Source organism: Salvia hispanica, chromosome 3, assembly GCF_023119035.1.
Source record: "Salvia hispanica cultivar TCC Black 2014 chromosome 3, UniMelb_Shisp_WGS_1.0, whole genome shotgun sequence".
Taxonomy (NCBI): Eukaryota; Viridiplantae; Streptophyta; class Magnoliopsida; order Lamiales; family Lamiaceae; genus Salvia; species Salvia hispanica.
This window is the reverse complement of record NC_062967.1, coordinates 8,437,354-8,450,180: the sequence shown is the minus strand read 5'-3', so window position 1 is coordinate 8,450,180 and position 12,827 is coordinate 8,437,354. Positions and strand designations below refer to the sequence as shown.

Below are 12,827 nucleotides of genomic sequence, written 5' to 3'. Positions count from 1 at the left end.
AGGTCGGAAAACCGCCGGTTCCTGACGGTTCAGGGCTAGGGTTGCAGGCGTAGGCGTAGGGTTGCAGCGTAGGGTCTGAAAAGGTGTCGGAAACCACCGGTTTTCGGTCAGAAACCGGCGGTTTTCTGACACAAACCGGCGGTTCGGGCAGAAAACCAACAGTTTTCGACCGTTTTCAAAGTCTCTTTGGATTTTACTATAGAATTTAAAAGTTATAACTATAAGATTTAAATAAAATAAAATAAATAAATAAAAAAGAACCGGAACCGGCCCGGAACCGCCGGAACCGCTGAAAAACCGACAGTTAGTAACCAGAACCGAACCGGCGGTTAAACCGGAACTGGATAACCGGTATCCGGGCCGGTTACGGTTCAAGCATTTGACGAACCGGAACCGGCGGTTTTTTAACCGTGGCCATGTCTAATCTCCATCAACTATCCTGCAAATCACATTTATTAATTAAAAAATTTAATCAACGAAACAACTTAGTTTTTTTTTACTGTCTACTACTAATAATTTTTTTGGAAAGAGAGGTACAACCCTATATACCTCAAAATTTCACTGCCCTGATTTAATTTATCTATTGTAATATCTGGATTATATTTTCATACATAGTGGAGAAATATGGGTATTTCAAAGAATAATCCTACATCAAGATTCATCATCACAAAAAACAAAAACAAAAAAATGAAATTCTGCATTAATTCCTTCCAAATTTAAACACTGTAAATTGGCCAACCCTTTTTCTTGTACCAAAATTTACTTGGTCAAGATTTATTTCACCATTACATCATAATTCTATATTTACTACAAGGGACCTCAATTCAAATCAATGTCTTCACCTTTTTCTACTTTCATCCAATTTTTAATCGTATTGTTTATTGAATTATTGGTGTTCTCTCATTTCTCTGACATAGTAAATGAAAATTGATTGCGTAACAAATGGTGAAAAATACAATTAAAATACTAATGTCTTTAATACTGATTTGGGCCTATCTTCTTTTGTGGATGTTGATTTTTATTTGGAAATATGGGCCTAACTATTAGGCAACTATGCTTTACGTGGTTATCTATTAACGGTGTATGTTCGATGACAAATTTACTTTAATCATATGTGGTGTTTGATTGGATATTGGAAATGATATGGTTTTATAATTTTATTAGTCTTGTTTTGCTTGGACGAATTAAGCCCGCTATTTAATCTCGAGATAGTGTTAAGTAGAAATAATCTTTGCTTATAAATTTTATTCAACATTAACTTGTCTCGACATTATCTGAAACTTAATTAGCTCGAGATTATTTGCTAATTTTGCTACGGGTGAAAATCAATACTCATTAGTCATGACAAATCTTATGTAACATTAACCCGAGATGAAGTATTGGGTCATATCTAGTCAACCATATACTACCATTCATAAGACACATTATTATACTCTCCTATCTCATAGTATTATTTGCAAGATATGTCATCTGGACATAGGATTTAAGAAAATGATATTTAGTCAGTCAAGTGGAAAGAAAATAAAATAGTAAAAAAAAAAAAAGTGGATAGAGTAAAGAGTAAATATGTTATTTTTGTGTTAAAGATGAAAATTCTAACTTATAGTGGAACTGGCAAATAAATACTACTAAGGGTGTCTCCGGTATCGCCCCTCCCACTAGGACCTCCACTAGCCCTTCCCACAAAAACTGCATGCCACGTCAGCACTAGCCCTTCTCATTCCATTGCCATATCACTAGCCCTTCCCACAATTAAATTAATTCACAATTAAAATAAAAATTCACGCAATTAAAATTCGACACGAATACGAACGGGAAATACGAATATTTCATAAAAAAAACATACATCATTCGAAAAAAAAAATTTACATAGTAGATAGAATAAAAAAATAACCACATCAGTGTCCACCCCTCCGCATCCAAACCTCTTCGATGATATCCTCCTGAAGTCGAATATGGGCATTTCTTTGCCGGATGTCGGCAAATGCGCGCAATCGCTCAACCTCTCCATGAGGTACCCCCATGTTCACATTCGCAGTGGCCACGCCGTTGCTTGGACCGGCACCCGTGTCATCTTTGCTGGTCCACCGAGTCAGTTCGTCCCCTTCACTTTCGACAATCATGTTGTGCAAAATGATACACGCGTACATGATGTCGCCGATGTTGGGAATATACCACGCGTACATGACGGAGGTTTGTGTGTTTATAGGATACCCTAGAGGAACGAAAGCTTATGAATTCTATAGTCTCAGAGATCAGAAAGTGATTGTGAGCACTCATGCCACATTCTTAGAGGAAGACTATGTAATGAATCATAAGCCCAGCAGTGAGATAGCTCTTGAAGAGCTCACTCAAGTTACAACTTCCATTAACCAAGAACAATTACCTAGTGTACCAACAATTCTAGAAATTTCAACTAATACTCCAGATATTGTAGTGTCGCGCCGCAGTGGGAGGGTCTCTCATGAGCCCGATAGATACATTGGTTTGGGAGAGTGCATGGATCACTCCTCGGACAGCAATGTACTTGATCCCTGGAATTTTGCAGAGGCGCAGGCAGATGTCGATCATTGCGAATGGGTGAAAGCAATAGATTCGGAACTACAATCAATGGTAGACAAGGACGTCTACGATTTGTCTGTCCTACCCGAAGGCTGTACTGCCATTGGGAGCAAGTGGATATACAAACGTAAACGTGGATCCGATGGACGAGTTAAAGTCTTTAAGGCAAGACTAGTGGCTAAGGGGTATACCCAAAAGGAAGGCATCGATTACGATGAGACCTTCTCCCCAGTCGCCATGCTCAAATCGATCTGTATACTTTTTTCTATAGTAGCTTACATGGATTGGGAAGTATGGCAGATGGACGTCAAGACTGCGTTTTTAAACGGGAGTCTTGAGGAGACCATCTACATGGAACAACCCGAAGGTTATGTGGTAAAGGGCAAGGAACACATGGTTTGGAAGCTTAAGAAGACCATTTATGGCCTCAAGCAAGCATCTAGATCATGGAACCAGTGTTTCGATCAAACTGTTCAAAAGTTTGGATTCGAAAAATGCCCTAATGAAAGCTGTGTGTATAAGAAGGTTGAAAAGGGAAATGTTGTGTTCTTAATTTTATATGTAGATGACATTCTTCTAATTAGAAACAATAAAAAGATGTTGTCATCAGTGCGAACTTGGTTGTCCAGCCAGTTCGAAATGAAAGATATGGGTGAAGCGGGACACATTCTAGGTATCAAGGTTCTAAGGAACCGAGCCAAGAGAATGTTGTGCTTATCCCAAGAACCTTACATAGATACAGTACTTAGACGATTTAGCATGCAAGATGCCAAGAAAGGTTTTCTACCTTTTAGACATGGCATCCATTTATCTCAAGAGATGTGTCCTAAGACAACATCTGAGATAGCAGAGATGAGAAGAATACCATATGCCTCGGCAGTTGGTAGTCTCATGTATGTTATGCTTTGTACTAGACCCGATATCTGCTTTGTTGTTGGCATGGTAGCAAGATATCAATCCAATCCCGACCAAGGACATTGGACTGCCGTAAAGAACATACTCAAGTACCTTAATCGGACTAAGGACTATGTTCTAGTTTACAATGCAGCCGAGCTCTGTCCTTTAGGATATACAGATTCAAATTTTCAAGCTGATGTAGATTCGAGAAAATCAACTTCCGGATATGTGTTTACCTTAGGAGGTGGAGCCGTAATTTGGAAGAGTGTAAAGCAGAAATGCATTGCAGACTCTACCATGGAAGCCGAGTATGTGGCCGCTTCGGAGGCTGCAAAAGAGGCTGTATGGCTTAAGAACTTCCTCATGGACTTAGGTGTGGTTTCGAATATGCCCAAAAGCATAACCATCTATTGTGACAATTCTGGTGTTGTGGCAAATTCGAAAGAACCACGGGCTCATAAAGCGAGCAAGCACATAGAGAGGAAGTATCATATTATACGAGATATAGTGCAGAGAGGAAACATAAAAGTGGTCAAGATTGAGTCAGAAAACAACCTAGCAGATCCTTTCACAAAGGCATTAGCGGTAAAGCCGTATGAAAGCCATGTTGAAGGAATGGGAGTTCGACTAATTCAAGACCTCAATCCGCTTTCAGTATAAGTGGGAGAATTTGACGTTAGTTAGCACATTTTGTATACTCGAAAGTGTTTTGAGTATAAGTGGGAGATTGTTAGAGTTTGTATACTAGAAATCACGTTTCGAGTGATTGAATACTGTAAAACTCTTATTTTATTTTCCAAGGAATAAAACAGATTATTTTTGTCATAATATTGTTATGTTTTACATTTAATGGATGTTAATGCATGTTTAAATGTATAAGTTAACCTAACAAAGTCTAAGTCTTTGTTTTAGTAGACCCTAGCCATCTTCAATTCTTTGGAGAATTAATTAGGTATTTATCTACTCCGTAGAAAAGCATGTTTTAGATTTCATTATTCTTAAAGCATGATTAATTCAAGTTATGAGCATGATACATGTGATAATTACGCGAATAGGTTTTGTCTAAATAATCTGCTAAATAGATCCGATTATTATGTGATTGTTATTTATGTGACCGCTTCCGTTGCCAGCACCATCAGGACCAACGCCATTGCACTGATCATTGAACAGGGGCGACGACTGGAGGACGTTGATGTCGTTGTTCGACCCGGCCACTCCAAAATAAGCATGCCATATCCACAGCCGGTAGTCAGCTACAGCTTCAAGGATCATCGTGGGATGCTTGGCTTTGAAGCCGGAAGTGTGTATCCCCTTCTAGGCGGCGGGACAGTTCCTCCACTCCCAATGCATACAATCGATGTTGCCCAACAACCCAGGGAACCCGTGCACCGAGCCGTGCATATTAATCAGCCGTTGGCAGTCTTCGGGACTCGGACGCCAAAGATACTGATCCCCGAATATCGCTCTAACGCCCGCGCAAAAATTCAGCAGACACTCGACGGCTGAAGACTCGCCAATGTGGAGGTACTCGTCGAACATGTCGGCCGGGCCTCCGTACGCCAGTTGCCCGATTGCGGCAGTGCACTTCGTAAGGGCGTGTGTCGGGTTTGCCAGCCGCATCCTCCCCGATCCTGAAAAACTCGTACCTTCTCTCTAATGCACCAACGATATGCATAAACAGAGGGCGATGCATCCTAAAACGTCGGCGGAATAAGGCATCCCCAAAATGCGGTTGCGGAGCAAAGTAGTCCTCATACAACCGAATATGTGCAGCAATGTGGTCCCGGGGTACATGCCGTCGGCGATGGATCGGCCGAGGTACGGCCGCCGCCGCTGCTGCCTCTGCCGGAGCCGTCGATCAATCGCCTCTTGCACAACGAAATCCAATTCATCATCACTATAACCATCACTATCACTAGAGCCTCCGCCACTACCACCCGCACGACTACGCGCCATTATAGATAATTGAAAAGAGAGGTTAGAGAGAGAAACTTATCAACACAAGTAGTGTGAATGAAATGAAGTTGGGGGAGCCCTATTTATAGAGTTTTTTTTAAAAAAATTAAAAATTCCGGACGTCCGACCTTCGCCACAGTGGCGGACGTCCGGTCGGACGTCGATGCGAGGGGCGAGCCCATCCGACGGGCACTCGGGACGGGCATGGGCGCCCTTCCCGCTCCCTACGGCGGACGTCCGGTCGGACGTCGCCGACGGGCGACCGGGACGGGCGCCGGTGGAGATACCCTAAGTAGTAACATATCTTGCCCTAGATTGTCAAAGATTGCAAATATAATCTCGACTCTAACTGGGCTATCAAATTATATGTTTTCTAATTTAATCTGAAATATTTTTCTTTGTTAGTAATCTCATTTTCTCAATTTATGCATTTCATTCTTGCACGATATTCATGTTACTCTTCTATGTATCGATCTAATTTTATCGGATGTACCAAAGGGAGAAATTCCTATGGGTGTTAAATGAACTAGATCATAGGCCTAGGACCCAATTTAAATTGGGAATTAATTTCATTAAATTATGGGCCTATAGCCCAATTATATACAGAAGAAATTAGCACAATGGGTCTATTTTGGTTTCATTGTATCTCAAATAATTTCCTTTAGTTATAACTATAATTTAATTAAAAATGACTGGGCTACCTTGATTAAGCTTATACAAATTGAAAAAAAAAAAAAAAAAAAGTAAACTTGTAAAATTATTTCCTTGAATACCTTCAAGCATGTAACACTGTTAATAAAAGTATATTATTAAAATTGGATCCCGGTAGTTGTCAATTGTCAAATGAAAATGATGAAACACTATGTAATTTAAACACACACGTTAGTACTAAATACAAAGACAAGTTCAATATAGGATAAAGTGTGAGGAATAAATTCCAAACAAATGAACTCATTTAAAAACAAAGAAGTAAAATAAAAATTTCCATATCAAATTTAGACCTAAAGTAGAAAAAACAAAAAAAGGAAAAGAAAAGAAAAGAAAAAAGTAGGCTTGAGAGTGGAGATAATGAATGGGACAAAGAGTGAGTAATGCCCATGCCATGGATGCCTAATTTTTGGTCCCATACAAATAATATATCTATCTTACTTATATGACCTTTTGATTTTGAGGTAAGTTGGGTTTGGATTCCATTTGTTAGGTGTTGGATGTTTTAGACCTCATTTTATATTAGCTTGTTGATTCTTGGCTTGAGCAATTTTCAATAATAATCTTGGATTCAAAGTGATTCTTTCTCCTATGTAACCATTCTTATTTCTTAAAATCCTGTATAATGTGTTATTCGTTCATATTTTATTTTCACGTCCATTTTTAAAAATGAAAGGTTATATGGAGTATGAAATAGGTTCTTTTATTCGCTCGTTTAACATATAATTAACCAAACTTAGTTTACATATAATTTGGCTAATTAATTAGTTGGTTATAAATAGTTGGCTAATTAATTAATAAGTCAATAACTACGATCTTGTACCTACAAACTTTAATGTGAAAGTTATTTAAAAATAATCGCTGCCATTCATTTACTTTTACTTTTACTTTATTCTTGTACTTACTGGATTAATTAAGTGATACACGTGAAAACCATCATTCAGAAATAACTACAGTTATTATAAACATTAATTCATAGAAGTATTTCAAGAACTGTTCTTGAGCTCAAATGATAGTTTTATTATTAATATTTACATATCAATAAATAAAAATTAATATTTATATCAATAAATATATGTTGTGAAATCATTAATAAAAACAAATTATAATTAACGAAACCAGATCGAATCACTTGTCTAGGGTATGAACAAAACAAAAATGACAAAGCCAAATCAAATAATTATGTGTGTTAGTAATAAATATGACAAAACCATAATTATGTGCTATAGCTGTAATTATTAGTGTTACGAACAAAGGGAAATGACAAACCAAATCAAAGAGAAGAAACCTAAGTTAATAGAGTGGATAAAAAAACAATTGACAAAAAGCCAATTGCAGTCCAAATACCAATTTATCTGTTGTTGGCGACGATATTTATGGCATAATTGAAAATTAAATACTTAAAAAAGTGGGGATCACAAAGCATTTTTATTTGTTTACTAAACGAGATTAATACTATTCAAATTGAGTCCAAAATCTTTTAATTGAAATCTACTCACACACTACTGTATGAAAAGTGCAGATCTTCTTCGAGCAAGCCTAATTAATCCACATTTACTTATTTACATATCAATATAAGTAATATATTATGAATACGCATTTCTTAAAATATAAAAATTTGATTTTATGTCTCGCTAATAAGATATTTAGAATTTTGTTTACATCCAAAAGTCCAAGAGATCAATGGAAAAACCAAGGCTCAAGCCACCACATAATTGGAAAAATCGAAAAAATAAAATTATGCTACTACTCAGAATAGATTACTAAAGTAGGAGTTGTAATATACCTTTACGCGATTTATAGTAATAAAAAGTGTTATTTAACATTCAGAAATTCAAGATATTTAATTGTGACCAAGTTTGGGAATTAGTAGCATTATTTTAATCTTTACTTTATCATTTTCCTCGAGCTTCTTTTGTGGAATTTACTCAGAAGCACAATGATTAAATTGATGTCTCTGTAAATAGAATTTCACTTTTTTAGCAGCAAAGTGTGACTACAGTGTTATAGCTTTCGTTAAATTTAAAATTAATGCCACATACTAAAGGTCTAAAATAGTATTCCTCCGTCCCTGATTAAGAGTTACACTTTGACCGGGCACGAGTTTTAAAAAATGTAAAGAAAAGTTGATTGAAAAAATTAGTGAAATGTGAGATCCATTTTTTTATATTGATTTTATAATTAAATGTGAGTGAATTGAATAAGTAGAATGTGAGACCTACTTACTATTTATGGTAAAAATAAAATGTGACTCTTAATTGGGGACGGACCGAAATAGAAAAATGTGACTCTTAATCGGGGACGGAGGAAGTAATATCCAAAAAAAATCTACTCTAATTTGTGGAATATCCACATTGATATATTACGATATATCAATAATGATACTCTCAATGTATACGAACATATACCAATAATTAATTATGCCAGCCAGATTGCATGTGCATCAATGCATATATCTCGATGAAATTCTGCATTCGGTTAATTAATATAAAAAATTGCAATATAAAACAAATTAAAGCATGAATATAGTAACAACTAACATGTCTTCCTTCTTCCAATTTCCATAATTTTCCCCTTCTTTTTTTATTCAGAATAATATTAATAAATCAAATTTATATCTACACACATTTAATCAAAAAAATACATATGTACAATTAAAGGTCCCATTTTCTCCACAATTAATCACTGCTCATTTATTAGTTTTGGAAATCATTGATGACTACAAAAAAACTGAGCAGATCTTCAGAAAAAACTCTTACTTGATTGACTGATAAATTGGGATATTTCCTCTGTAAAGTCAAACTTTCTGAATTCTTTTTATTTGGGATTTATCTTCTTTTTTTCATTTTCAGTGAAAGAGAATTAAAATAAAATTAAAAGTCAGTTGGAGTCAGAGACAAGAAGTGAGAGGTCACCACCAATGGCAGTCCTTTGTTTCACAATATAAGTCCCACAGTTTCACCTCCACATTTCTGCAAGAATCCCACTTCTTTTTATTACAAATGGGGAAGTCCCATGTTGTTTTCTCTCTTCTTGCTTCACTTCTTTTCTTGATTCAAGGATCTCTAGTCAGAGCTGTAAGAACAGATGATGGCTCAGAATCATGGGGCTATGTTGAAGTCAGGCCCAGTAAGAAAAAATGATGGAACAATAATCAAAATGCAATCTTTTTCTTTCCCATTTTCTCTGTTTATCAATTTTCATTTTATTTTCTGATTCTCTCTCTCTCTGTAATGAGCAGAAGCCCATATGTTTTGGTGGTATTACAGAAGTCCATATAGAACTGAAGATCCAAACAAGCCTTGGCCAATCATTCTCTGGCTTCAGGGTGGACCTGTGAGTTCCTTTTTTGATTGGTTGTAGATTTGAAATGAAATTCCTTTTTTACTGAAATAGTGATTGGTTGTTGTTAAGGGTGCTTCTGGGGTTGGGATTGGAAATTTTGAGGAGATTGGGCCTTTGGACTCATATTTGAAGCCAAGAAATTCAACATGGTTGAAGAAAGCTGATCTTCTGTTTGTGGTGAGAAATGAGAATGTTATTCATTATCCATGTATCACAATCTTGATTCTTGAAAATGTATTTTGAGATTTGGGGTTTGATTCATGGTGTAGGATAATCCAGTTGGGACAGGATACAGTTTTGTGGAGGATCTTGATTTGTTGGTGAAAACTGATTATGAAGCAGCTGATGATCTAACCACACTTTTAATTGAGATTTTCAATAGAAATCAGACTCTCCAAAAAAGCCCTCTTTACATTGTGGCTGAATCTTATGGTGGAAAATATGCTGTCACTCTTGGATTGACTGCACTTAAAGCAATTGAAGCTGGGAAATTGAAGCTCAAACTTGGAGGTAAATTGCAAATATGAAAATCCCCCAAAAAAGGATAAAAATTGAATCTTGAATTGTACTAATATTCTTGAGTTGAAGAATTTTTTGATTCTGTTTCATAGGAATTGCATTGGGGGATACCTGGATTTCACCAGAAGATTTTGTGGTGTGTCTTGTTTGTTTGATTCTTGATTCTTGCAACATGTGACAACTAAGGCATGTGTGAATTTCACATGATTATGCAGTTTTCATGGGGCCCCCTTTTGAAAGATGTTTCAAGGCTGGACAATAATGGCTTGAAGAAATCAAACAGGTATAGCATTTCATGATTTTGATAAGACATTTCTTGCACTTTTTGATGACTAATATATGGAAAAAAAAACAGTTTAGCTGAGCAAATTAAGCAAGAACTTGAGACAGGCAAGTTTGTTGAGGCAACAGAATCATGGAGTGATCTTGAAAGTGTTATCAGTTCCAGCAGCAATTCAGTGGTAAAACAAAACACAGACTTAGAAAACATCGGTAGTGTTCGACTAAGATTGATTCGGGCAAATGCTGATTTTCAGGATTTCTACAATTTCTTGCTGGATTCTGGGATGGACCCTGTGTCCTTGTCAGCCTCTGTGCTGTCGCAGCAGATCTCGATCAGGCGATACTCGAGGTACCTAAATTCGTTGAGGCGGGATACACCCGATGGGGATGGCGATATCGATAAACTTATGAATGGTGTGATCAAGAAGAAGCTCAAGATACCTAAAAGTGTTGTGTGAGTTGATTTTTTTGCTTACCATGAGTTTTGTTGTTGTTTAAGACATAGTTGAGTTTCTCAAATTGTGATGATGGTTTGTGATAGATGGGGAGGCCAATCAGATTCTGTTTTTTCAGCTTTGGAAGGAGATTTCATGAAACCTAGGATTGATGAGGTAAGAAGAGAAAATAGTGTGTTGATGATGTTTTTATTTTTTTGTTAAATGTTTTGTATTTTTGTAGGTGGATCAGCTTCTTGCTAAAGGAGTCAATCTAACTATTTATAGTGGTCAAGTGAGTGTTTTGAATCTTGATTTTTCATTTTTTGGAATAGATTTTTGTGTGTTATTATAAAGTTGTGTTTTTGTAGCTTGATGTCATTTGCTCCACCAAGGGAACTGAAGCATGGGTTGAAAAGCTCAAGTAAGAATATTATGTTACCTCAAGTATATATTTATATGCAATAATAATGGAGTAATGTTTATTAATTGTTTATTATATATTTTAGGTGGGGTGGGCTCAAAACTTTCTTGAGCATGGAGAGAACACCATTGTATTGTGGGAAAGAGACAATAACAAAGGGTTTCACCAGATCCTACAAAAATTTGCATTTCTATTGGATTCTTGGAGCTGGCCATTTTGTAAGTAAACTCACTCTATTTATTGCTACATATACTGAATATAATAAATAAATATGAAAATTGAAGTATGATGACATAATTTAATCCACCGACAGTCACAAGACTACAAGCATGTCACCTCATGTCCTTGTCAAAAAATTCACTCAAACACCACTTGAGTTTTGATTTATGATCATATAATAAATGTGTGTTTGGTCCAAATCAATTTAGTTATAAGGAGTATGATTTAATTTATTTTTGGTTTGATTTCAGGTACCTGTTGATCAGCCTTGTGTAGCATTGAGCATGATAAGCAGCGTAACACAATCTCCCAACGTTTCGAAATAAATGGTTGATTCTTAATACATAATTGAAAGCCTCATTCAAGAATTGGTAGAAAATGATGAGATAGGAAAAAAATAATTTTTAAAAATAAATCCCATTTGTAATTGCAAATATGTTGTTTGTACTGTGATTTTTTTTAGCAATTGTGAGAATTTATTTTGACATATTTTTACGTCCACCTTTTACCCCAGACTCGTTTGACAAACTACTAAGTAGTAGGAGTACTCCATTTAACAAAAAAAGAGTAATTGCAGAATTATGCTTGAAAATCAGCTGAACAAGTAGAAAATGACAAAAAAATAGTGTGTGGTATAAATGACAAAAAATAACAGTATAAGTAATTATTGACTTATTGTCATAAATAGTATGCACTCTATGTGAAAGGAAAGATATCAATAATAAACAGGTCTAGTCATATACTCATAAATAGTATGTACTCCATTTGAAAGCAAAAATATATAGTCTAGTTCAAAAGGCAATGAGTAAATTTTAAAGAATAAATAATGAATTAGTTTATAGGATTAATTTTATTTTGTCAAAAAGGTTTGACTCAAGATTTTCCATTTTCTGCAAATAAATATTTGAACTTTTCTGTTAATTCACTATACTTTCTCTTTGATATACAAATGCATAAAACCCATTTTGTTCTTGTCTTTCTGTGCTGTTAATTTGTCCACTGTTTCTTCAATTCACTAATTTAAATCAATTATTTGTTCCAATTATTCTTCATTCCCATCTCTTTTTTTAATGTATTTTATATGAGCAGAATCCCACAGATGATTACATTTTGATTCTATTGTGTGTGTATTGATGGAACTACTTATTATCCAGTTCTTGATTTTTGCAACATGTGAATATTTCTTGGTTCTGACAAGATTTGTGTAGATATATATCATGGGGTCCTCTCCTAAAACAAGTTTATAGGCTATAGATGATCAAGGCTTCAAGAATCCCAAGAGATTTTGGATTTTGAGTTTCTTCATGTTTTAGGATTGGAAATTATGTTGTTTAGTGATAGAGCAACAGCTTGATTCTGGCAAAGTTTGAGCAAGCAACTTAGTTATGGAGTGATCTTGAAGGTTCTGAGGAAGCAATTCACTATTGAAATTTTCCTAGAAAATAAATTACTAACTATACACGAATTATACAATTACAAAC

The 12,827-nt window shown here is 35.7% G+C and overlaps 1 protein-coding gene across 1 annotated transcript; it reads left to right on the top strand.

Moving 5' to 3' along the window:
* Nucleotides 1–9,021: 9,021 nt before the first annotated feature.
* Nucleotides 9,022–11,835, top strand: LOC125211927 (serine carboxypeptidase-like 51). The gene is made up of 13 exons (XM_048111891.1): nt 9,022–9,252; nt 9,365–9,459; nt 9,538–9,645; nt 9,738–9,978; nt 10,080–10,123; nt 10,203–10,270; nt 10,343–10,448; nt 10,524–10,723; nt 10,811–10,880; nt 10,948–10,998; nt 11,075–11,127; nt 11,213–11,345; nt 11,598–11,835. The coding sequence occupies exons 1-13, from the start codon at nt 9,126–9,128 to the stop codon at nt 11,670–11,672; spliced, it is 1,371 nt and encodes a 456-aa protein (XP_047967848.1). The 5' UTR covers nt 9,022–9,125; the 3' UTR covers nt 11,673–11,835.
* The last annotated feature ends 992 nt before the right edge of the window (nt 11,836–12,827 follow it).